General features: G+C 49.1%; 1 protein-coding gene across 1 annotated transcript in view; it reads right to left on the reverse strand.

The window, feature by feature from the left end:
- Window positions 1-26,803, reverse strand: part of LOC139757182 (uncharacterized) — an 857,301-nt gene that overhangs the window by 176,472 nt on the left and 654,026 nt on the right. Inside the window, exon 6 of the mRNA XM_071677314.1 lies at window positions 14,032-14,136. Coding sequence (XP_071533415.1) covers window positions 14,032-14,136 — 105 coding nt within the window. The remainder of the gene's footprint in view (window positions 1-14,031; window positions 14,137-26,803) is intronic.

Here is a 26,803-nt window from a genome sequence, read left to right on the forward strand (position 1 = left end):
CGTGGTGAGGTACATGGTACGCCAACTGTACGTGTGTAAAGTGCACCGTTTCGTCAGGTGCCATAAACCAGCAAACAGATGGTTCGACAACTCCAGGTGTCGTATCCCAGGGAGGTGTTGGGTCTACAACCCCGGGTGTCACACTTCATCCTGGTCTGTGGCCCCGGGTATATAATCCTACCCGGTCTGTGACCCCGGGTGTTTTACTCCGCCCCGTTCTGTAGCCTCGCGTGTCATAATCCTCCCCGGTCTGTGGCCTCACGTGTCATAATCCTCCCCGGTCTGTAGCCTCGCGTGTCATAATCCTCCCCGGTCTGTGGCCTCACGTGTCATAATCCTCCCCGGTCTATGGCCTCACGTGTCATAATCCTCCCCGGTCTGTAGCCTCGCGTGTCATAATCCTCCCCGGTCTGTGGCCTCGCGTGTCATAATCCTCCCCGGTCTGTGGCCTCGCGTGTCATAATCCTCCCCGGTCTGTGGCCCCGCGTGTCATAATCCTCCCCGGTCTGTGGCCTCGCGTGTCATAATCCTCCCCGGTCTGTGGCCTCGCGTGTCATAATCCTCCCCGGTCTGTGGCCTCACGTGTCATAATCCTCCCCGGTCTGTGGCCCCGCGTGTCATAATCCTCCCCGGTCTGTGGCCTCGCGTGTCATAATCCACCCCAGTCTGTGGCCTCACGTGTCATAATCCACCCCAGTCTGTGGCCTCGCCTGTCATAATCCACCCCAGTCTGTGGCCCCGGGCCACAAACAGTGCAGGGCTCTTCCTTCCCTCCCCCTGCTACAGTGGATCAGAAAAGACAGGCTATCATCACTTCAGGAACTGTTACTAATTACGAAGCCCGACCCAGTAATTACGACGTGTTCAGGCCAGTAATGGGCTGAGATCACGAGAGGGAGGTGGATTATGGACGTGATCAGTCTAACGTGTACTTCCTGACAATCACGAGCCAAACATATTTAAGTGACGGGACTTCTGTCTCCGTGTACTGTATACGTTATTGTGTGCCATGTTTGGCACATCATGACAAATCAAAAACGAGGAGTTACGTGTGCTTTACACACACACACACACACACACACACACACACACACACACACGCAAACAAAACATGCCATCAACCTTGACTTGGGCACAAGAAATAGAGTGAAAGGGAGTCTCTCTCTCTCTCTCTTTCTCTCTCTCTCCCTCTCTCTCTCTCTCTCTCTCTCTCTCTCTCTCTCTCTCTCTCTCTCTCTCTCTCTCTCTCCCCATCTGCTGAGCTCCGATTTGCAATTGGGTCAGGAGTGTCACCCCTTCGACGGTGAGGGGAGAGAGAGAGAGAGAGAGAGAGAGAGAGAGAGAGAGAGAGAGAGAGAGAGAGAGAGAGAGAGAGAGAGAGAGAGAGAGAGAGGTCGTCACCCAGCCTGGCGGATTGCCAGAACCTTACACACACATTATTTAGTTCAAGGTTTTATAGGTAAAAATTCTCACCCGTTAGACGATGGCGTTATCCTTATCATTTATTGATAACGGATCATTTATCATAGGAGAATATAGGACTATCTTACAGCGTGTGTGTGTGTGTGTGTGTGTGTGTGTGTGTGTGTGTGTGCGCGCGTCGCTGGTTGACCCCGGGTCACACCCAGGTCCTGGCCTCACCCGCCGCTCTCCGTGGTCCAATACATTCATGACTATGGAATTAAAAGTTCACCAGAGGTCAGAGACCAAGGTCAGGACAGGCAGTAGCAGCGCCACCCCTCACCACCACCCCAGGCGGCGGGAGAGACACACACACACACACACACACACACACACACACACACACACACACACACACACCACACACACACACACACCATCCTATTACTGAGACGAGAGTGCGATGGATGCTGACACTGGCTGAGACAAGCAGGTGCTGACACTGGCTGAGACAAGCAGGTGCTGACACTGGCTGAGACAAGCGGGTGTTGACACTGGCTGAGACAAGCAGGTGCTGACACTGACTGAGACAAGCAGGTGCTGACACTGGCTGAGACAGGCGACGTGCGGAAGTCCTAGAACAGACCAGAGTCCTAGCACTACCTAGCACTTGGCTGAGACGTCCTCAACCGGCCTGGGGCAAATCCAAGCTAATGACACAGAGTGAGGCCCGTCGCACCTCGCTCCTCCTGATGGCACTGAGCGAGACAGCTCCCAGTCAACCATGACAGAGAGTGAGCCAAGACCCTAACCAGGGATCCCTGGCGCGATGAGGACGCCCCCCCCACCTCCTCCTGCCGGAGAGGCGGGGGCCACCACGCAGCCCTCGGTCACTGAGTGAGGCGCGTCTCTGGCCACCAGCGGGAGGTCCGTCCGCTCTTGGCCCTAGCACTCAGGGCCAGATAGAGTGAAGCGCGTCTCTGGCCACCGGCGGGAGGTTCGTCCGCCCTTGGCCCTGGCACTCAGGGCCAGATAGAGTTATCACGGGCCATAAGACGGCGGCTGGGGGTGGCCAGGATGTCCTCGACCACTTCACCACATGGGTGGATAATGCCTCTGTGGCTGGGTGGCGGTTTGTAGCACTCAAGAACCTCACCACCTCCTTGTTCCTGGTGGCGATGTTGGCGATGTTCCTGGTGGCTGGTGTTGTAAGGTGAGGCTGTAATACACGATCGTGTTACATCCTTATCGTACACACACACACACACACACACACATATACAAAATCTTTTCGATCATTTCCGTCATTGAGGATGAATGGCGAGACCTCTCTCCAGAGGAGAGGTCACGTGGCACCGCGTGTGACCTCTCCAAAGTGTGACCCCTCCTGAGGACAGGTCATGTGGCATTGCTAGTGACCTCTCCAAAGTGTGACCCCTTCCTGAGGACAGGTCACGTGGCACCACAAGTGACCTCTCCAAAGTGTGACCCCTCCTGAGGACAGGTCACGAGGCACCGCTAGTGACCTCTAGAGGCGTGACCCCTCCCGAAGAGAGGTCATGTAAAGCCCAGCGGTAATCTCCTTGGGACGTTATCATGGGTAGAGTTATAGAAAACGAGGGTTTGATACCAGCAGGGATTTTCACAGAAGGAATGGACTGGGGGGGGAGGGAGCCCCAGGTAGGGGCTTGGGGGTTGGTTTGGGTGGGGTTGGGTGGGGGGCGGCGGCCATTCGTGCATGGGGGGGGAAAGGGAGAGGTGTGGATGGGAGGGGTCACTGATGAAATCACCGGCAGGGCCCAAGGTGGGCCAACCATCGTTTTCTGATTTCCTGAGTGTGTTTGTGTGTCACTAGTTGTGTGATGAGCCAGGGAGGGAGGCAAGTGGTGCGGCTGACAGGTAGAGAGAGAGAGAGAGAGAGAGAGAGAGAGAGAGAGAGAGAGAGAGAGAGAGAGAGAGAGAGAGAGAGAGAGAGAGAGAGAGAGAGACTAAAGCTGATATGTTGAAAGCAACACAAACCCAGCACCACCTCACTGACCCTCATTCACATGTCCGATATGACATGACAAACACTCCGTGCGTGTGTGTGTGTGTGTGTGTGTGTGTGTGTGTGTGTGTGTGTGTGTGTGTGTGTGTGTGTGTGTTATCATTAATAATAATAATAATAATAATAATAATAATAATAATAATAATAATAATAGTAATAATAATAATAATAATAATAATAATAATAATAATAATAATAATAATAATAATAATAATAATAATAATAATAATAATAATAATAATAATAATAATAATATTAATGATTAAAATACTATATAACAATAGTACATATTTTCCTGAATCATTTATAGCTACAGACAGGATGAATGCGGAGAGAATACATAACATTATACACAGGTGTGGCTATATAGAGGAGAGTGTCACACACACACACACACACACACACACACACACACACACACACACACACACACACACACACCATTACAGCTAGGAAAAACGTGTAGAGGGCATGTACGATTATCCTAGTCCCCTCCTACATAATCCATCGCGCGGTGCTCAACGCCCCCGATCGCTTCGACCTCTCCCTCCAACCCCACAACCCATTAACTTGGACCTGGACTGACAGTTGAGCCTACTGTATCATTTTCGCCACCGTCGCCTCCTGCTGCGAGAGATCCCTCTTCCCCGAGTTGCATGTCGGCATTACACCAGGCATCGAGCCCGTACAGACCTCCACTAGAATACACCACCCCATCCCAGCCATTGTGACACAACCATTGCCTTTTTCCTTTTGTGTAAAGTGTGTGTGTGTGTGTGTGTGTGTGTGTGTGTGTGTGTGTGTACATAAACCCTTACACGTGTAGCCACATGTACACATCAGTCACCGCCCACAGACATATAAAGGTCAGCAGAGGAGGTGGGGAAGGTAGGTGGGGGGGTGATCACGTAAGCTTGTAGGCAGATGAAGCTGTAGCAAAAGGTTATGTAGCGAACAGAGGCCAAGTTCCTCCTGACGCTGATTCCCTCACCACTCCATCACTCCTCTCCTCCTGGCCAGGTTCCTCCAGCCTCCAAGTCCCTTACCACTCCATCACTCCTCTCCTCCTGGCCAGGTTCCTCCAGCCTTCAAGTCCCTCACCACTCCATCACTCCTCTCCTCCTGGCCAGGTTCCTCCAGCCTCCAAGTCCCTCGCCACTCCATCACTCCTCTCCTCCTGGCCAGGTTCCTCCAGCCTCCAAGTCCCTCGCCACTCCATCACTCCTCTCCTCCTGGCCAGGTTCCTCCAGCCTCCAAGTCCCTCACCACTCCATCACTCCTCTCCTCCTGGCCAGGTTCCTCCAGCCTCCAAGTCCCTCACCACTCCATCGCTTCTCTCCTCCTTTTTCACTTACTCCGCCTCAGTGATCGCTGGGGATTCTCCATTCACATCGAGCATCGTCACCTTGACGAAACACATCCCGAACATTGACATCGGAGACTGGTTTCTTGTCTCAAGAAGATCCCGCCTCCAGCCCATTACTGCTGATCCACAGGTGGTCATGACTCCCAGCTGCCTTGCTGCTCTTCCCTCAGGTCATGACTCCAGCTGCCTTGCTGCTCTTCCCTCAGGTCATGATGACTCACCCTGCCTTCCTTTGCTCAGCCGACCTACCTATCCACCTTACCACTGTACCTCAGCTGGTACTAGTTGGGCTAGGTACCACCTCACACCCTGCCTCATCCCCTGAGCCAGGCACCAAACAGGAACCACCCACCACACCAGAAGCACCTCCACCAAGCAGGGCAATCCTCACACAGACGGTCCCACCCCATCCCACACCAACGCTCCACACAGGATACGTCCCCTCAAATGTCCCCTATGCATACATCTGCTGTAACTCTGCTGTGAACATGAACCAGCAAATACTGCAGGACTGAAACCTGAATTATAATCTGCTTATGTTTATGTGCGTGATGAATAAACACACACACACACACACACACACACACACACACACACACACACACGTACACTTATTCAAGGAAGCCAGTGAGTGTCGAACACGTCACCCATGCTCCAAAGCAGGAGGCCAGTCAGTAGTGACTGTAACAACAACCAACGACTGTAACATCAGTATGTGACTGCAACACCAGTCAGTGACTGTAACAACTGTCAGTGAACTGTAACACCAGTCAGTGAGCTGTAACACCAGTCAGTGACAGTAACACCAGTCAGTGAACTGTAACAACTGTCAGTGAACTGTAACACCAGTCAGTGAGCTGTAACACCAGTCAGTGACAGTAACACCAGTCAGTGAGCTGTAACAACAGTCAGTGACAGTAACACCAGTCAGTGACAGTAACACCAGCCAACGTCTGCAACACCTGCCAGGGACTGCATTATTAACACATGTTCATGTCGAACAGTCCCTCTTCCCCACCTCACAACAACAACAGTTGTGTTACACAATACAACACTATGCAAAAAGTTAAATTCTGAAGAAAAAAAACGCGACATTTACTTGTTACAGACAAAAATATACCTGAAAATGCGGTTCTTTCATTATTCTCGTCCCCTGTGTCTACTGGGGACAGATATAACCTTTGCCGAGTCAGTGGGAAAAAAGAAAACCTGCCTCGCACTGACTTTACCTCAACCTGTAAGGTTAAACTGCCACACAAAGTTTTAAAGTTGCATATTTTGCCATTACTTAACGCTATGCCAAATAAGCTTACAACATCTGTTTGTTACGTCTATACCACACCTTGTCAATGTGAAAGGCTTCGTTACAGATTATGATACGTAATATAATAAAGATACATTATCAGGAATTCGATGTAAACCAAGAGAAAAACTTTCAAAACATCTTTATCTAGATAATCGATCTGCTGTCCATAAACAAAAGTTTCCCGTTTTCTCAGATACTTAGGAGGGGAGACTACGCCATTCACCCTGCACAATGCTCCTCTGTCGCAGCACGTTTGGAAATTAATTAAGTGTTACTGCTCCCCCTTATCTAAGGCATCAGCATGACAAGGACGGAAAGGGAATGTTAATGAAATGATTTATCCCATTAGGGATGCAAGATAATGTGATATAAAGCTTAATGAGACATCATGCAATTAGTTAACTAATTAGCATGATTACTGATTTGTTTACCATTTTTGTTTTACGGCAATCGCATTCTACATCTGTGTTCAACCGTCTTCCCAACTTTGTACATGTGTGCCATGTCTTTACTTCTCTGTATGTATAAACACACACACGCACAAACACCCTATCTTATGCCAGATTATCCATTCTATCGACCAGCTCTTCGGGGGAGGATGAAGAGCAGGGTGAACTAGGGACCCACTGCCAAGCCCAGCATTCGAACCTATGGGGGGTGTGATCCTAGGATGCCCCTAGCATGCATGACGGTCAGAAACGCTCACCCCAACACCAAGGAGGTCCGTGTGGGTGTGAGGAGTGATGATGGCATTTGCAAAAGCAGGACGACATGTGTTAACATCCACGTATACATGATCATCTCCGGGATGGTGGAGTCACTGTGGGGCCGCGAGCAGGGGAACATGACAGCCACATCCTTGCACTATCACACTCAGAGTGATGGTGACAGATGAGAGATGACAACAGTGTTCACTTGCTACGTCACCAGGATGATAAACAAAGAGTTCATGCTACGTTGGTATCTTTATTATGCTCTTCCTCTTTACACACACACACACACACACACACGGGCCTAGGCGCTGTAGTGGTTAGCGTTACTGACCATGAATCAGCAAGGGCCAGCCCGGGGTCGGACTCACGTAGGTTCGAATCCTCGGCGTGGCAGTCGGCCTACACCCAACCTAAGCGTGTTGATAAATGGATACGTGATTTAGACTGTGTGTGTGTGTGTGTGTGTGTGTGTGTGTGTGTGTGTGTGTGTGTGTGTGTGTGTGTGTATGTGTGTGTGTAAACATAAGGAAAGACATGGTACACATGTACAAGATCAAGAGACAGGCGGGCAACACGAGTGTAAAAGAAAAAAAAGAAAGAAAAACCACTCTCCCTTAATACACTAATAGCGACTTCACACAAACACACCCCCGTGGGAATGAGGGCTGGTGTGGCCTGAGCCTTGAGGCAGCTGGCAACAATACACAAGAGATCAACTTACTGGGTCGTCTTAGGTGTCCCATCGTCACTGCTGGAAGTGTCTGGCTGGCTGGTGTGGCTGTGAACAACACCACTGCTTGCTTGCTGTGTTCCGCTGTTGTTGTTTTTTTTGGGGTGGCGCGCCCAAGCCACTGTGTTCTGCCTCAAGGACTATGGAGGGACCACATGATCCGTCAGTTAAAACGTTCGCCAACTATGCCCGCGGCACAAGTAGCTTAATAAGCAATTCATTTCACAGTAACGTTAGACAGTTGTCGTCGGTCGTGTGAGTGGCTGTGTATATGATTTCACACACAGACACACAGACACACACACACACACACACACACACACACACACATCAGGAGTCGTGTATCAAAAGAGACAAGGCTTACTGTGCACTTTTATTCACGCAATCTCTCTCTTTTTCTCTCTCATCTTACATATGTAGGCATATATGTGTGTGTGTGTGTGTGTGTGTGTGTGTGTGAGAGAGAGAGAGAGAGAGAGAGAGAGAGAGAGAGAGAGAGAGAGAGAGAGAGAGAGAGAGAGAGAGAGAGAGAGAGAGAGAGAGAGAGAAAATATTTATTCTTCTCTGACAACCAAGTCTCCAGCGCAACCACAGCAATTTGTACACAAACCGTAAAAAGTTCAACTTGTGTGTGTCCAGCATAGGAAAAATATTAATGCTTTGTCTTATCAGAGAGAGAGAGAGAGAGAGAGAGAGAGAGAGAGAGAGAGAGAGAGAGAGAGAGAGAGAGAGAGAGAGAGAGAGAGAGAATTGTAGTAGCAGTGTGTGTGTCTGTGTATTTTTGATCAACGCTACTTTCTTATATGGCAAGAAATAACTGTGTCACATACAGGTCAAGGATACGGTAGAGACAGTGATAGAATAGTGGAAAAATGAACTGCAAGACAAAATGGGGCAAAAAGGGATAGAGAGAGGAACAAGAAATGCCATACCCACCCTACGTACGTACTTTTGGTACGCACAGGACGTTGTGAGGCATGTGACCTGTGCAGGTAGTCTGTTGTGACCTGTGCAGGTACAGCTGCTGGGACCTGTGTAGGTATCGTCTGATCGGAGTGTGTTTGGTGGGCCGGGGAAGCCCCCAGCTCACCGTGTGGCTTATACCCCCAATAGGACAAGAGACAGCCATACTCGGTATGTATGTCACGGCGACGTGTGTTTTTGTGTGTTTTTCTCTCCACTTTGACCTTGGCTGCCGACATAAGAGCGGCCCAGAATTCCAGCCAGGTCTTCCCCTCACTTCCCCACAAGCCACAGTGCTCGCCGTCACGTACCGTCTTAACAGCCTCGACCTTGCTCGATCTGCCTACCAAAGCCACAGGCTCCTCCGCCCCGGGCCAAGGTCGCCACGTCCTGCTCACAAGGTGGCCCTATGTCGCCGCTTGGATAGGCTGGTTCTCCCGCGACGACACCAGGAATCGTCGTGTTTAGCTCTGATTTAAAATGGGTCCAACCGCCCCTCCTTCCTCATCACCACAACCACCATTAATACCACTATCATCCTTGGCACTGTGACTGTCATTATCACCATCACTGCCGTCGTCATCAACGTATTTGTCATCGTCCTCAATATCAGCGATATTATCCTCACTATCTATCATCATCATCTCCAACGGAGCCATCACTATCACCCTAACCATCATCAGTGAACAGTGACCCTCCCTCCCTCACCATCACCAGCTGCCTCAATCATCATCAAGTTATTGGTCTCCCGGGAATTCAATTAGTATCTAAGTCAACAGTGGCTGAGGGACTCCACTTGTTTACCCTTCCGGTGGACTGGCGGCTGGAGAGGCCGAAGCTGTGACGCAACACCGGCGCGCGTCCCGCTGACCCCTTCTCCTTCCTGTCGCACTCCATCACATTACCCCGCCATCCGACTCGCTTCTTACGAAGTTATTCCGTCGGGATGGGTCGTTCGTCAATATACCAGATGAAGGATGCTTCTAATCTAATGGCTCTGCTAACGATAGGGACACGTTACTGTTCGTCCCGCCCCCCAACACAAGGACGAGGAGTTCTTAGTACAACATCTTCACCAGACACTTCAAACGTCTTCACTCGCCTCTAGGAGGATGCTGCCAAGAGGCATTATCACACAAACACTCCACGACCCCGGAAGATACAGACACTGAGAGAACTTCCTGTGTGTGTGTGTGTGTGTGTGTGTGTGTGTGTGTGTGTGTGTGAATTCTTGGCTCGGCTAAAGAGATAGATATCAGGGATCCTCTAACAGAGATCTCAGGCTTCAGCTTGACCTGAACAACTTCCTGCTGGGCTCTCAGGGTTCAGCCTGACCAGAAGGTCCTCCAGCAGGTCTATTGGGGTTCAGCCTGACCAGAAGATCCTCCAGCAGGTCTCTCAGGGTTCAGCTTGTCCTGAAGATCCTCCAGCAGGTCTCTTGGGGTTCAGCCTGACCCGAAGATCCTCCAGCAGGTCTATTGGGGTTCAGCTTGACCTGAAGATCCTCCAGCAGGTCTCTCAGGGTTCAACTTGTCCTGAAGATCCTCCAGCAGGTCTCTTGGGGTTCAGCCTGACCTGAAGGTCCTCCAGCAGGTCTCTCAGGGTTCAGCTTGACCTGAAGATCCTCCAGCAGGTCTCTCAAGGTTCAGCTTGAGCTTCTGGACTCTTAACAAGTCTCCTAGCTCGCGTCATTAGGTTTCTATACAGATCTTAAATAGATGTTACAAAAAGAAAAAAATTGAACGCCTATCGTGCTATGAACTGCAAGTTCCGTTCGCGATCGAGGTGTTCGTCAGTTCAAAATTGGTCGAGTACACGTAAAAATCTGGGGTACCAGCGCGTCGTCCTGCAGGAGATGACTGCCTCATCTCGGGAGAGGTGCCAGCAACCACTGCCTCCACTCATACAAATTACCACTGTCTTTAATAAACCAACTCGTACACCTAGAACAGTACTCTACCTTTCATTAAATCTCATGATAAAGAAGAAACTTTTAAAACAAAAAGGCTTTGCGATAGAAATACACCGTCTCAGAGGCTCAGCTGAATCCAACGAAACCTCACGAACGAAAAGACAATTTGAGTAACTTGACAATGACCAGATGGAGGCCAAGCATACCACACGACTGACTCACACACCACAGCTCACACTGGCGTGCTTGTGGTGGTGACCCTAAACGATACTTGTCCATTAACTTCATATACATCTATTACTTCTTTCCTGACTGGTGATTTTTGACTTTACATTGAAAAACGAATACTTTGTTCAACAGCTTCTGTATCAAGTGCAAGAAGCGGCCAAAGCATCAACTCCTGTCATGCTCATGGGAGACCCAAGTTAGAGGGGGATGTCCAACACTAGAACTCCGTCATCAGTACTGCTCTCACGTCTGTATGTGGCTGCAGAGACAAGCATGTTTACATGCCAGTCTCAGGGTACAGTGTTCAGGACAAAGAGAAAGAGAGAGAGAGAGAGAGAGAGAGAGAGAGAGAGAGAGAGAGAGAGAGAGAGAGAGAGAGAGAGAGAGAGAGAGAGAGAGAGAGAGAGAGAGTTAAAGATAATTAGACTGTCTGTGGTTGCATCTTCTTGCAGTCTTAAGAAAGATGAGGGTGGTAAACAATTAAGTCCGTACGGTAGATGCTCATTTCTTGACTCCAGCATTCTCTTCTCTAATGCCTTACCAAGAAGACGGGTTTCAAAATCAACTCTTTCAACCCTCACACTAGCTGAGTTACGAGAGCCGCCAGTGTAAATTGTATTATGTTATTTTCCGTCTGGAGATTCTGTTCATATTCAAAAGACTGGCTCATGCAGTGTGTTGAGGATGAGGACTGACTAATCAGTTTCTTGGATAGATATCGAGGATGGCTGGCAACTAGTATATCACAGACATCATCATGTGAGTGGACGATCATGTGTCCCCGACTTCTGTCTGTCTGGGGGGCTGTTCGTTTGGAACTTTGCAAATGGTAGTGGGTCAGGCACATGTGAGGAATTCCAAAGTGTGAGACGCTTTTATTTGCAGAGGGGATCATATGGCTCTATTTGTGGCTTCAACTACCAAGTTTAGTTCCAATGGAGGATTTAATCGTTACCTCTCGACTGTGTGAGCCTCCAGGGATTTCAAAGCTAAACGGTCGAGTTACCTTTAATGACGTGATATACCCAAGGGCCTCCCGTAGTTCAACAGGGGCTGTGCCAAACTGACGACCACCAGTGGAAACTCTTCGCCATCGCCAATATGTCTGTAAAATCAAACAACACATCGTCCGTCGTAAGGAACCTCTACATAGCTGTGGAACTCTATCCATGTCGCTTTGAGGGACCAGTAACCGTATGATCATACAGGTTTCGTAGGAAACGAATGGCGACTTGTCGCTTCCACAAGGCCGTCGACCTCTGAGAAGGCACTAGCATCTCTGGTCGTGCCATCAACCCTCACACCGTATAGGTATGTTGGTATCCCAAGCCCCTCACCGTTACTGAGAGCGCCTGAGACGATCCATGGCTGTCCAGAGGTGGAAGATCTTGAGAAATGTGCGTCAAGGGCCCCCAGAGAGTCCAATCACAAGACGTGCCACATCCCCACAGGAATGGCGCCTTAACTACAGGCGCAACGGCCCCAGAGAAGCCATCACAGGACGTGCCACGCCCCAGGAACGGCACCAGTAAAAATGGCCTCAGGCCTCCAACTGTCATGGCCACCGCGCCCTTCCTGGTCCTCCTCATCTCCAGCATCACTCATCCCCAATTCCGGGGCTCATTGGTCGCCCCTCTTCAAGGTTATTATTCATCTCATTATTCATCGTAGTCACTCTGTGTTACCGGTTTCACAATGCCTTCGTCGCAGATCAGTTATCAAGGATTGGTGGATTATTCTAGTGGGATTATTTGTTTATAATCCTCTTCCCTAGTATCCATGACTCGTTGACGGGTCGTAATTCTCCTTCCCATTTTCTCATTTCCGGGATGTATCAGTTGCATCTTGACACAGTTGTTATCAAGGTCCTTTTTCACGTCTCATGATTAAATCTTTCTTCATCTCAGGGAGTCCACATCGCTTCTTATCTCCTAAGATCATCTCATACATCTCCAAGTCAGCCTCTGGCGATCCCAAGGAGGGTCGGGTTGTGCGAACCCTTACAGGAAACCCTTGACGATGGATTCCATCCTCCAGACAAAGCACTGAACATCACAGCGGAAGGATGAGACTCCTCTTGACTTCCTCCCTCGTTTCCCGCCCTTGGAGTTGCAATGCCACCATTTACCCCAGAGAGAGAGAGAGAGAGAGAGAGAGAGAGAGAGAGAGAGAGAGAGAGAGAGAGAGAGAGAGAGAGAGAGAGAGAGAGAGAGAGAGAGAGAGAGAGAGAGAGAGAGAGAGAGAGAGAGAGAGAGAGAGAGAGAGAGAGAGAGAGAGAGAGAGAGAGAGAGAGAGAGAGAGAGAGAGTTTAGTCCACAATCTGGGACTTCGTAATGATGCAACCTTACAGAGTGTCTACCCTTATCATGTCGTGGGAAAGTTGGCTAGCAGAGGAAATGTTAATTCCTCCCTTACGTCTACGGTACGTTCATTGACCTGTTTTCGCAATACTGACCACATCTATTTCCATAAATACTTTCATATCCTCATTCTCATCTTCATCTTCCAAAATTCTCTTGCTGCGAGATCAATTTCATAAGTTTACGCTAACTTAGTACTCGTTTTCTATGCTTCCTTAGGAACAGAGAAAATGGGTACTCCTGGGGTGCCTACGGTAATCTAACGAAAGGTACATTCTCCAACATGTTTCCACAAATCAATACCTTATCAAGAGCTGTGAATAACATAAATCATACTCCTGTTACATCGTCCTTTTAAAAACCGGTTGGTTACAAATTCGTTGGTTCAAGTCTTCAAGTTATGTGAAAGTAATCGGCAATATTCATCGCACAAAACTCTCTCAACCAGTGCCGACCAGTGACGTGGTCCAGCTACACCATCATAATAGTTAAAGTATATGAACCATGGTGTGAATGGACGTATGTGACCCAACGAAATAGCCCTGGGAAGATACAAAAGTACAAAGAAAGTACAAAACAATCCAGTAAAAATATAAAAGTTCATTTAATGTGCAAAACAGCCATGTGAACACTGAACATCCCATTCACGTACAAAGCAGGCACATGAACGTAACAAAAACCCTCGCCAATGTACAAAAGACATAAAAAGGTGCAAAAATATACTATGAATGTGCAAAATAGCCCAGTTAACGCATGAAACAGACTGTAAGGGTACAAGTGACAATTAAATTAGTTTTGTGAATACATAACCGCTGTTTTCGGGAGCTAATTTCCTGGAGTAAAAGGAAAAAAAAATGCGCTTTCAAGTTTCTTCACAAGACATAAGCCTTTATGGTATCCAGGGACAGTCCTCCCAGTCCCCTGTTACCCCGTCTGGACGCGTGTAACGCCCCGTGATCATACCAGAGCGACACGTGACCCAACCAGAGTGGCGTGTGCACGTACCTGTGGATGATGTATGTTGTGGGGTAAGGAACACCGCTGGTCGTCTATCCTGTAATTAGACATCCGCTCCAGTAGGTCCAGCATATAGTCCCCGGTGGCTTCGCCCTGGGAAAAGAAGAAAAGATGAGATTATAATACGTTTTCTAAGACTGATTCAAAACGTTAGAATATAAAGCAGGGAGAGATTACACGTTAGTCAGGCCCGTGCAAGGCACTGGCCAAGGAATGCCATATTGTCCTGCGAACTTTTATTTAGGGGAATGAATCCCATGTGGAAGTACCTTCAGAACCACGACTTTTTTTTTTAACATATTTCCGAGAATTTTTTGTTCGTCCCACGTGGCAGTATGACTACGGCACGAGTCTCATCTCCTCCTCGAGTACCTGACACACACCTCTTCCTCGAAGGGGCGCCACACTTGCTCCTCTCGTAACTGATACACCTCTATACTACACCATCAGGTATACCCAGGGACCTCACCTCCAGCTGGGGTGGATGGTGGGGAACTACCCTCCACATCACATGCAACTGAAGCATCCACCTTCCTGTGGGCATCCACTTCCTCCTTCTCTACCCAAACCATCCACCCATTCCCCAACGATCCAACCCTGAACAGTGTTTCCCCTAACATCATTTACCCCATCCAGCTTGCCCTCCGACGTCCTCTGCCTTCCTTACTGTACCGTCCAGGATCCAGTAGGGCCTGCTCCCCTACGAGCTAAGACCCTTCAACTGAATATACGAACGACTACTAAGACCACTGTAAATGATTCAGTAGTCGCTGATTGGGAATCACGCGGCCCCGCTGAGGTGCGAATCCTGGACGGGGTAGTCGTCTCACAGTCAACCCAGCTGTTCCTTCTTCCCTCGGGGCTTGTCGGAAAATGGTTCCTGGTGTATACTGCGTTGTGTATCTAGCCTTCTATCTACCTACCTACCTACCTCTCTATCTGTGTGTGTGTGTGTGTGTGTGTGTGTGTGTGTGTGTGTGTGTGTGTGTGTGTGTGTGTGTGTGACACAAGATGGCACACGAAACACGTTATGGTACATATGACTCTTGATGGGTACGTATGACACATGAACCATCGACTGGCTGGTCAGGGGTCACGCCACCTTGTGATCAACCTCGCCTGGAAAAGTAATTGAGCTTAGTCTCGTTCCTCTGGCGGGGGTGTGTAAGGCAGGTTCCCCCAGCCACCACTACCACCACCATTCTCCACCGCCAACACTCTCTCACCTCCCAAACCTACCGCCAACACCCTCTCACTCAACACCACCACCACCACTCTCCTACCAACCACAACCGACACTCTCACCCACACACACTATCCCAGTACCAGCCACCTACTGTAACCCAACCAATACCACCTGTCAGAGCCCACTGCGCTATCCTATGTTCCTAACCCAACACAAAGTGGTTTACACCTTCACGCAATGTGTATGGTGTAGGGATGGAGTTCTACTCCCGTGGAGACCCCGTCACTCGTGTCTCCACCATCACCTCCCCCCATCTCTTAAACTTTACCATACGACCTTTTAAACTTAGGTACGTCTACGAAGCGCGCGCAAGTACATGCGCGTGTGTACATACGAGAGCTGACATCCATTAAGCCGTCACAGAAGCATCAAAAAATCACCATCCAGGTAAGTACAGGATACTGGTTAGTGCCCGTGTGGGAGCGGCCCGGGCTAGCACCCGCGTGGAGTGGCCTGGCCCGGTCCGGCCAGGCCCGACACGGCACCCGATACTCTTGCCGGCGGACCTCCCCCCAAAAGAGATACCTTCCCCAGAGTGCACACTCGTCTCCGGGGGAGCGGGGACATCGCTGGTACACATGACGTCCCACAAGAACCAAACCAAAGTATACGACACAAGAGCTGCTGTGTGGGAGGAGGAGGGAGATTCCCGACCATGGTGTGGCACAAGTACCGTAGTTGATAGAGCCACCAAGGGCAGGGGGAATGTGGATCTGTAGGGGAGAGGTGAAGGTACACGTGACGGTGTGGAGGTACACCAAATGGTGTGGACGTACACCAGACAGTGTGGAGGTAAATCAGACAGTGTGGAGGTACAGCAGAAGGTGTGGAGGTACAGCAGAAGGTGTGGAGGTACAGCAGGTGTGGAGGTACAGCAGACGGTGTGGGGGGTACAGCAGACTGTGTGGAGGTAGAGCAGACGGTGTGGGGGTACACCAGACGGTGTGGAGGAGCATCAAACGGTGTGGAGGTACACCAGACAGTGTGGAGTTACACCGGGCGGGAGCAGCGCCACCACCGACCACATGAAAGTAACGGGACCGTATTGGTGTTGTGGTCTGTAGTACCTCCCCCCCTAAGCCCGAGGGCGGCGGGGGTTGAGGGACTGGCCCTCCACCCCTCCCTACTCCCTACCCAGGCCTACTCGGCACCCGACAACAACAGTGAACTTGACCATCACACACACACACACACACACACACACACACACACACACACACACATACAAACTTAAAAAACTTATTTGATAACAGAGAACGTTCAAGAGATGGGGACCCACGAGCGGAAAACTCCATTCCCATACCCTACAAATAGGTATCTACAAATAGGTGATTAACTACCAGAGATAGTGGCCCACGAATGTAGAACTCCCTTCCCCTACCCTACAAATAAGTGATTACTAATAGACAATTTCACAGAGACTTTACGACCAGTCTATAGACTGTAGTAGATTACAATAACACTAATACAGCGGTACAGAGACAGAGTTCAATGTCTCACCTTCAAGTAAAGATCCCAGACTTTAGACTGGCATCCCAGGGAGAACGGGAGCATTCACGGACGCGTTCAACTACGTACAAAGAGCCATCCAGTGGAGAGTCGGTTACGTACGTATCAGCAACCACCTGCTAGGATTGGGTGGCTGGTCCATGGTGATGTGTGATTTACTGTGTGCTTTCCGAGCATTCACGAACGAGCAGCCACTTAAGAGCCGTGCTACGGAGAAGCAGCCACTTAGACTCGTGCTACGGACGAGCAGCCACTTAGACTCGTGCTACGGACAAGGAACAACTTTGGACACCACGAGAAATGGGCCACCTAAGAGGGCGGGTCGAGTTGTACCAGACGACGGGAGCAGATCATACCAGATGAAAGTCATGCACGGACAGACAATACCTGGGTCATGCACGAACGGCCACTTCCTGGGTGAGGCCCATAGCAGCCACTTCTTGGGCCATGCACATAGCAGCCACTTCCTGGGGTCAGGCACGGACAGCTACAGGAGGTCCCTACCATCACCAGGAGTCCACTTGTGACGAGCGATCATCAACTGTGGGAGGACATGTGTACGACACCCACTCCACCACAATCGTCAAGGCCTACCCACGGCGATGAGGGGGAGGACACGTGCCACGCTCCTGCCACTCTCACTCGACAAGTGGCCCACCACCACCCACTCCCAGGTGACGCAAGACGACCCACCTGCTGGGGAGGTGACCACACCACCCCCTCCAGTGCTCACTTACCACACGGGTCACGCATAATCTGCCACTTGAGCGAGTCACGTGCGTACGGACGGCCCTCGCTGGGAGGTCACGTACGATTTTGGCCGACGAGGAGGAGAGGTCAGCCGGGCGGTATGGCTTACGGCTTGGGACGCCACATTCCTGGCGAGCCAGCACGGGCCAGGTCCGTCCTGGCTCCTGTACGGGCAGGGGAGGGGAGTGGGGAGGCGTGGAGGGAGGTAGATCGGGGGGCGTGGCCAAGGTGGTACTGTAGTAGTAGTAGTAGTAGTAGTAGTAGTAGTAGTAGTAGTAGTTGTAGTAGTAGTAGTAGTTGTAGTTGTAGTAGTAGTAGTAGCAGTAGTAGTAGTAGTAGTAGTAGTAGTAGTAGTAGTAGTAGTAGTAGTAGTCGTAGTCGTAGTAGTAGTAGTAGTAGTAGTAGTTGTAGTTGTAGTAGTAGTAGCAGTAGCAGTAGAAGTAGTAGTAGTAGTAGTAGTGGCAGTGGAAGTGGTGGTGTTAAAGACCAAAAAAACTACGCCACCAGCACAGTTACTACCCACTACAACCACAGCCACCCAACACCCATCACACCACCAGTACAGTTACCTCTACTATCACAGCCACCCAACACCCGACCTTCACAACAGCTCCCCCAGAATCGCACGTTTCGCCTACCGTAACCTTGCTGTACTGCCGTACTTCCGGCACATGATGATGAAGATGCTCCTTCAAACCATCTCTTCAGTCCTCCAGCCCAGCTTTGATGACTTGCCTTCATTACCTCCCTACCATCTTATGTACATCGTACATACAGTTATTACAGTAACTCTTCTTAATACGCAGGCACAGGTATCAAGCAGCCACCGATCAGACACATACCTCCACCTGGGTACTGAGATGGCTAGTGACAGTGGCGCTGTGATCCAGCACCTCAATGGCTGACAAGTTCCCTCCCTGGCCCAGGATGCTTACCTTTTCAGTTTTGATTCATATACTTGTGAGCTGCTGCCAGCCAGTCCAAGAATATACACTCTCTTCATCTTACTCGTAACACTCGACAACACTTACCTCACACGACTCTACTCAAAAATTTCCTTGCGGTACGCGCCACGCGCTAGACCTGTCTAACGGCAAAATCTTTCATTGGTAGAGACAAATCAAGACTGGGGGCCCTACTAGTGTAGAAACCCCTACCAACAGTGTGCATGAACAGGTGATTCCGCAAGACACGGGGCCTTACGAATGTAGCATCTCACCAAACTGTACGAATAGGTAACAATGAACCAACTGTCCTCACACAGCCTTCACGTGGCTAGATCACTCCCTCACTAACACCCAGTCACTCCCTCACGACCACATGATACACACATTCATTTACGAGTCTCGCGAGGCGAACTTTTGGCGTGGCCTATATTTGTTAAGTGTTCCTTCCGTCCCTCCTTTTGGCTGTTCACATTCTAGCTTCCGCAGGATATCACGTGGTCCATGGCGTGATTATGGTAAACGCTGGTACATAGACACCTCGGAAGACAACAAATGAATTACGGGTCTGCTGGTCAAATGCCAAGGCCACCCCAACACTTCTAAGTTGATCTTGCAGACGAATTTTTTGAGGTACTTTAAATTTCAATGGGATGGGTCTCAGCCTCAGTGTTTGTTCTGGGATAAGGAAGGGTCCCTGTTGGCACTGAGGTGAGAAGGTCAAAAGGTTTGAGGTCACAGCCACACGAACTGATTCAGACCCACCAGACGGATATCGATAAGCCTTAGATGGGCGTACTGCCCTTTGGAATAAGCCAAGTCCTCGTTGACTCTGAAGGTCGAGAGGTCACACTTCGTAACTCAGTTCGAAGGGCTGGACTTGATCGAGACTCTTGCATTTGATCCACTCCACTAACAGTCAGTCTTGTATCATGACACTCTGTTCCACTGACGTAGACTATCTCGAGATCCTAACTTCCCAAATCGGGAAATCGGACTTTGGTCAAGCAATAAGCGAGAGAGAGAGAGAGAGAGAGAGAGAGAGAGAGAGAGAGAGAGAGAGAGAGAGAGAGAGAGAGAGAGAGAGAGAGAGAGAGAGAGAGAGTCTTACCGGTCATGGTCATCCATCGCTGATAACCGCCAGTTAACATCATACTCATCCCATCTAGTTACGGACACATGTACAAATAATATTCGTTACCAAACCATTCATCTTCTAGCGATCAAAACACCTGATGATCCAGTACCTGCGTAATTCATTACCTTGAAATCCATCTTGTGCATAGCGCTGCCACAACCAATACATATATATATATATATATATATATATATATATATATATATATATATATATATATATATATATATATATATATATATATATATATATATTCCTCCTGGTTATTAGCAAATACTAGATCACGCGCACTACTGTGACCCACTGCAATATATATATATATATATATATATATATATATATATATATATATATATATATATATATATATATATATATATATATATATAAACTGAGGAGAGTCCGCAGGTCAAGTAAAAGACCACAAAATCCGGATGGAGACAAATACTGTCATATTTCGGTGTAATAATGTCTGGGGACCTTAACCCTCTGCGAACATGCCAAAGCAACAGTTACTCTTCCAAAACCGACTATAGGATGGATCCTGCGGATTTTCAAGCCAAGGGTAGAAAAACCAATGATGGCACTATTTCAAGACGTTGATATTCTCACGAACAAAATACTTCTGTGGGCTAAAAGTGTCCCTACAAGGCGAGCGAAACTGCAGAATTAGAAAGAGGCCAGAGATCTTTTACGAGACATGTCACTAAAATCAAAAGGCACGAAATGTACAGTAAAACACTTTTAACATCCGGGGATAAAGACTCTCCTCAACACTATGGAATGCAGTGTAGAGAAATTTTAAGAAATGCCCTGGACAAGTATTTTCAGAGTGTACCAGCCTGCGGGCCGCGGCTTCAAACAGCTTGGTCGACCAATACCCAGCTCATCCGCCTGGGCCCAGCTCGGGCTGTTGGGATGGAAGGCCGTTGAAACTAACCCCATTCCACTTCCTGAATATTAATTTCCTACGCTCTGGTTCGCCGGTGTTTACACCCTTGTATTTTTCCTATATCTAGCAATTCACCCAGACCCCGTTTTATACCAACCCACTGTCCCATGATCCCTCCTGAGAGCCAGCCAGCCTTGGGCCTCCCGCCCGCCCCTCACTCAAGCCGCCCTCGGCGCTCAACCTCAGATGATGATTATGGATCAAGTATTCTGGGCAGCGGTGGTCAGCCAGCGACTTTCGCCACCGCCCGGCCTCTCTAGAGCTCCGGTCAGCCCTTAGCGGCAGCCCTGACCTGCCCTCAGGAAAGAGGAGGAGGAGGAGGAGGTTCAATTATCCACCACGTCTCCTCGAAATCGTGGGGGGAGGAAAAACTTAACCTTGCCCTTGTCACTGGTGTAGGTTGGCTGGGCCGGGTGCTATCAAACCCCATGGAGAATCGTCACCAGTTCCTCCCACATGTCAGTAAACCCTGGTAACCCCTGAGGTGAGGGAGGGCGGATGGCGGACCTGAAGAAACTGTCTGTAATGACGGATCAAATATATATATACATATATATCTTTTTTCTTTCATACTATTCGCCATTTCCCGCGTTAGCGAGGTAGCGTTAAGAACAAAGGACTGGGCCTTTGAGGGAATATCCCCACCTGGCCCCCTTCTCTGTTCCTTCTTTTGGAAAATTGAAAAAAACGAGAGGGGAGGATTTCCAGCCACCCGCTCCCATATATATATATATATATATATATATATATATATATATATATATATATATATATATATATATATATATATATCGTCTACTACACTCCGCTGCCCATAGCTAGTCTTGATGACCACCAGTAAGCCATCATAAGTATCATAAGTATCGTTAAGTCTGCACACAGATGAGAACACAGAAGACTAGATTCGAAATACTTTCCCTCAGAACCTGATGATGATTGTGGACGTAAAAACGCCATAACTCTCGTGTACCCAGAATCTCTAACAGACCAGATTGGAATAGACTTTCCGTCTTACAATATCAGTCACACAAAGTCTTGAAAGATAACATGAAGCCTGTGAGTCTATGTGTATTTCCCGATCCTATGACCATCACCAACCCTGGTGTCCCTCAGCCACCATGGATACACACACACACACACACACACACGTGTATTTTTCTCACTTAGCCACAATGTCAAACACACACACACAGAGTTCAAGTTCACAACATTCAATATCCATGACAGTATCTAAAGATCAGTATAATTACGAGTTTACAAAGATATATCCGCTACAGACTGTGTTTTTATCGCTAGGTTAAAATTGCCCACTCCTCCCCCTGGCAACCCGTGTCTCGTGCTGGTGTATCTGCACCACTGCTTTCTCTGTACCTTATGATGACGTGAGCCTTCCATCTTCTTCTTCTGTTGACGGAGTATCATCGCATCCCTCCCACCTACCCCTACTTCTTCCATCAGCGGGCCCGAGACCAGTAGCCCCACACTCTCCCCGCCTTGCGTCAACAAGTGAGAACTAACGGTCCCAGGACTGAACACTTCCCGTTTTCTTTCCAGACGAAAAGAGGAACCCGCAGCAGCAACAAACGACTAAAATTTCTCTCCTTCACTTCCTACCGTTCTCTACGGCCTTTCCCCTCCACTCACGGGTCAGCGTGGGGGCCCCGCCTCTTCCTCACTAACCAATAAAAATGACTCCCGCCTTTTTCTCCCTGCCCGAGATAACTTCCCCGCCACATCTCCTTTTGGCGAACCGGATGTCCCGCCTCCCCGACAGGGGCCATCACTCACGACCGCCCCAAGTGGCTAGCCCCTCACGCCCATGGGGATCCCTGGCCGACGAGTGCTACTGCTGGACAGGGCTTTCAAAGCCTAGTGGGGTCTTAGAAGGATCGGTCTTTCAATCGTTCGAAAAGTTCAAAGGCACTGACTTTTCCGAGCAACCAAGTCTTCCGGCACATTGAGGTTTCGAGTCTAAAACAAGTTCCTAGAGGGTTAGACTTTCCATTCTACTAGGGCTTTGTTTACATTAAGCTATCATACAAAGCCCTGACACATATTAAGCTTCAAGACTAAGCATTCCCAGGAGGAAAGCTTTGGGCTTCCATGCAGACCCAAATTTACCCGTTCATCAGGGCTCCATCAGTGATCGAGGCTCTTGAAGGAGTGGACTTCGCCGAGTGGATGGCCTCCCCAGGTACACTACTAACTGGGGGATTACCAAGTGACTGAGCCTCCCCTGATGCACTAACTGGGGGAATAACCAGGCGAGTGGCCTCCCCAGGTACACTGACCTGGGGGATAACCACGGGACTGGCCTCCCCTGGAGTGCAACCGAAGGGGATCACCAAATGACTGGCCTCCCTAGCGTGTGCTGGGGAGAAATCTGAACATCACGCCCAGCAACGCCTCCTAGCGCGCTCCTGAGCCCAGCCCGGCGCTGCTACCCCAGTCCCCTGAAACTGTACTAGCAATTAAGGGGTACTGGAGCATGGCGAGACGTGGCATCCAGCGGGGAACCAACAACCACCGCCTGGTGCCGCCCCCTCACCGGGATGATGCCGCCCCTCTCTGGGGCTTTAGCCACCCCTCTCTGGGGCTTTAGCCACCCCTCTCTGGGGTCGGAGCCATCCCCATCCCCTCCGCATGGGATGCTGCCATCCCTAGTGCCCCCCTCTCGCTGGGATGCTGCCACTAGGATGATATCTTAATGAGGAGGGCAAGCACAGATAACGATAAAGCCAGCAAAAGGACAACAAAGATGATCAGGGGGATAACGAGGAGAGAGCAGCAAGGACAACAACGGGACCAGGAAGAGATAAGAGGGAGGTTACCAGAGATAACAACGAAGGCCGACGTAACGACAGACGCTACCACAGATGACAACGAGGCCGAGATAACTACGAGGCTGCCATAGATAACAACGAGGACAACAGAGATAACAACTTTTGACTTCACAACTTCACGTGTACAACATGTAAAAGCTGGTTTCTAGAATTCACATCATTTTCTCGATCGTTCAACGTACAATGTAAGGTTCAGAAGTAGTAACAAGTCAGCCTCAGATGATGAGGTGCCCCTGTCCTTTGCTATCTCGTGGGGTTAGAGGTTAGGGTCCATCAGCCTCTTGGGGTGGGGGTTAGGGTCCATCAGCCTCTTGGGGTGGGGGTTAAGATCCACCAACCTGTTGGGGGTGGGGATTAGGGTCCACTAACCTCTTGGGGTTGGGGTTAAGGTCCACCAGCCTCTTGGGGGTGGGGGTTAGGGTCCAACAGCCTGTTGGGGTTGGGGTTAGGGTCCACCAACCTCTTGAGGGGTGGGGGGTTAGTGTCCACAAGCCTCTTGAGGTTGGGGGTTAAGGTCCACTAACCTCTTGGGGTTGGGGGTTAGGGTCCACCAACCTGTTGGGGTTGGGGGTTAAGGTCCACCAGCCTCTTGAAGTTGGGGGTTAGGGTCCACCAGCCTGTTAGGGGTGTGGGGTTAGTACGGAGACAAGAGGAAAAAAGATATTAGTTGAAGTATTTCGAGCATGTGTCATGTAATGATCTAGAAAGCAGAGGATGTCTTCTACGTATAAAGCTTGAAGGAGAAACAGGTTGCAGATCCAGGGATGGGGGGGAAGTTGCCTGTGATGGAATGGAGATGCAGGAGAGAGAGAGAATAGAAAACGGAGTGAAAGAATGGTGAAAGAACACATGAAGTCTGTGTGTATCAGCAGACATGTGTGCTTTAAACACACACTTTAAGCATAATGATCACAAAATACACCTGGTATAGACACACGGAAGAAAAGGTAGACAACAATAGGACTGACTTATTTCTAGTTGGCGAAGGAATATGATCGGCTGTGTGTGTGTGTGATGTGTGGACTAGGAGAAAGCTGAGGAAGGGAGGGAGGGAGGGAGAGTCTGCCACATTACACAGTAGCAATATATGTAGGTCAGCCTTTTTGCTGTTGATAGTGTGGGAGGGACTGGAAATGTGAACTAGTTCAGAAGATGAGGGTGTAGGGGAAGATGGCCTCTTTTGACTTGACACCCAAAATGCCTCAAGCTACTACGTTCGAGGCCAGTCAAAGAAGAGAACAAAGCCTATTTCAAATAAAATCCATTTATAAATAACAAATACACTAATTATACAAATAATGAGAACGATTGTAATCCATTGATTTATATCATACAGCGTATATAAGCGCTACAGTATCAATACACACACACACAGGAGTCATCATAACAGCAAACATCACAAAAATCAAATCTAATCCTCAAAGAGAAGAAAAAAAGTCCACGAAAATAAAACCTCCTCAAAATAACCTTCAAACAAATGCTTTCCTAAAATAAAATCTCTACAAATGACACCACCGCCACCAACAACAGGACCTCGGCCAATATAAATTTCCATAAAAAAAAAGAGAGAGGGGGAAAGTCCCGCCAACACCACCACGTCAAATTAAACTCTTTCCCCCTTAAATAAAAACCCCCTCAACCCGTGGCCGACGTAGTGAACTGTGTGCCTGGCCCGTCGTGGTCAACCACACAGTCCGGTCAGCGTTTCAAAGATGACGTCGACGCCCTCAGGACTTCCAGATACGCGCAGAAGTGCGCATGATCGCGGCTCGGACGGACTGACGCATGGAGCATGAACAAGACCGATTAAGTCGATACGAATGATGAAATATGTATGACGAAGGATGAAATTGTGGACGGTGCTCACAAGTTTCAAAAACACAGTTGTATGATAGTAGAGAAAGCTTAAAAGACAGACTGGGGACTCACGAGTGTAAAACTCTCCACCCTTCGGCACAATTACAAATTGGTAATCACACACACACACACACACACACACACTGTACGCCCAGTATAACCAAACTGGACACTCACCTTCGTCTTCCCCCTTAGCCCCTGATCCTCCCCTGAGGCTGGACAGAACACCAGATGATAATGACCACCATCACATCTCTGAGGAACTCATATGTCAAAGACCCCAGGAGTAATGTTGCCTGGCGACCTCAGCGTACACACGACGACGATGTCCCTTCAGAGAAGATGGTAGGGCGGACTGAACCACCAGACCCTCAGAACATACGAGGTGCAACAACCAGTGATGAAGCTTTTTTATCAAGTCACAAACCAAGAGTACAGCGAACATAGCCATTCAAAGTGAGTAAAATTATTAAGGAACTGTGCAAACGCCTCTCGCAACCTTGCAAGGGCGTTCTTGAAAATCTTATACCATGGGAACAACGGAAGGCTCAAAGGCTGTCTTATTTACAGTTATAACATGATTTACAGTTGGATAACCCTGGAAGGCATGGTTGGTCCTCCTCCGTAACGACAGGTATGGAAGACTGTGGTTATCATCTCAGATATCGGATACTGACTGAGTGACTGTTTCATACAAGCGTAAACATCACTGGTCCACGATTCAATGGAATGGCCACATTCGAAACACTGTGATCTGCTCAGTGGGGAAATTTAATAGGGGTGTGGACAAGTGGGCTACGCTAGTCACAATGTGGTGGTTATGTAGGCCTATCACCCACAGCCCCCAGCAGTTTACGAAGCACCGGAAAAATACGACAACTTGGCTCCAGATCGAAGAAGGTGTAGATGGCTGCAGAGCCTCCTTAACTACTGGACTTTGTAAGGCAGGTAAGGTACGGTCTCAGACTGAGCTTAAGGGATTGAGGACCTCCGTGAGGTATGTGTTATGTGAAATACAACCAGGAATTGTATCATGATCCCCGTAACTTGCAGTTCTTTACCCCTGAAGTATACCTTAGCCTATGATCAACCACTTCGACATCAACCACCCTCAGCAGAAAAGCGACTACGCTAGGTTCTCACCTCACGCCTCAAATTCAATCTCAGATTTCCTTTGTAGTCTTTTGACCCAGCAATATTTTCCCGAGAAATCTCTCCAATACTTAACCCTTGCCTCTGACCACACTACCTGCCTTAGCTACTTGTAATGCAGTTTTCTCTTCCTCAAGACTTCCCTGGTCTTATCCAATCCTTGTGTGCCCTCTTCAGAACGGCATTCCACGCCTTGAATTGTATATACGTCTTCAGTATCAGTTCTCTTCCTCACACAGGCCCTCCTGTGCAATAAAACATTCCTGGTGACCATTTCCCTTCATCTGATCACATAAACCTCACGTAAAAGCTGTCTCCATCCTGTGGTTGATATTTACTTCCATCCAGCGTAAATCTTGTTCTACTATA

This window comes from Panulirus ornatus, chromosome 25 (genome assembly GCF_036320965.1).
Source record: "Panulirus ornatus isolate Po-2019 chromosome 25, ASM3632096v1, whole genome shotgun sequence".
Classification (NCBI taxonomy): domain Eukaryota; kingdom Metazoa; phylum Arthropoda; class Malacostraca; order Decapoda; family Palinuridae; genus Panulirus; species Panulirus ornatus.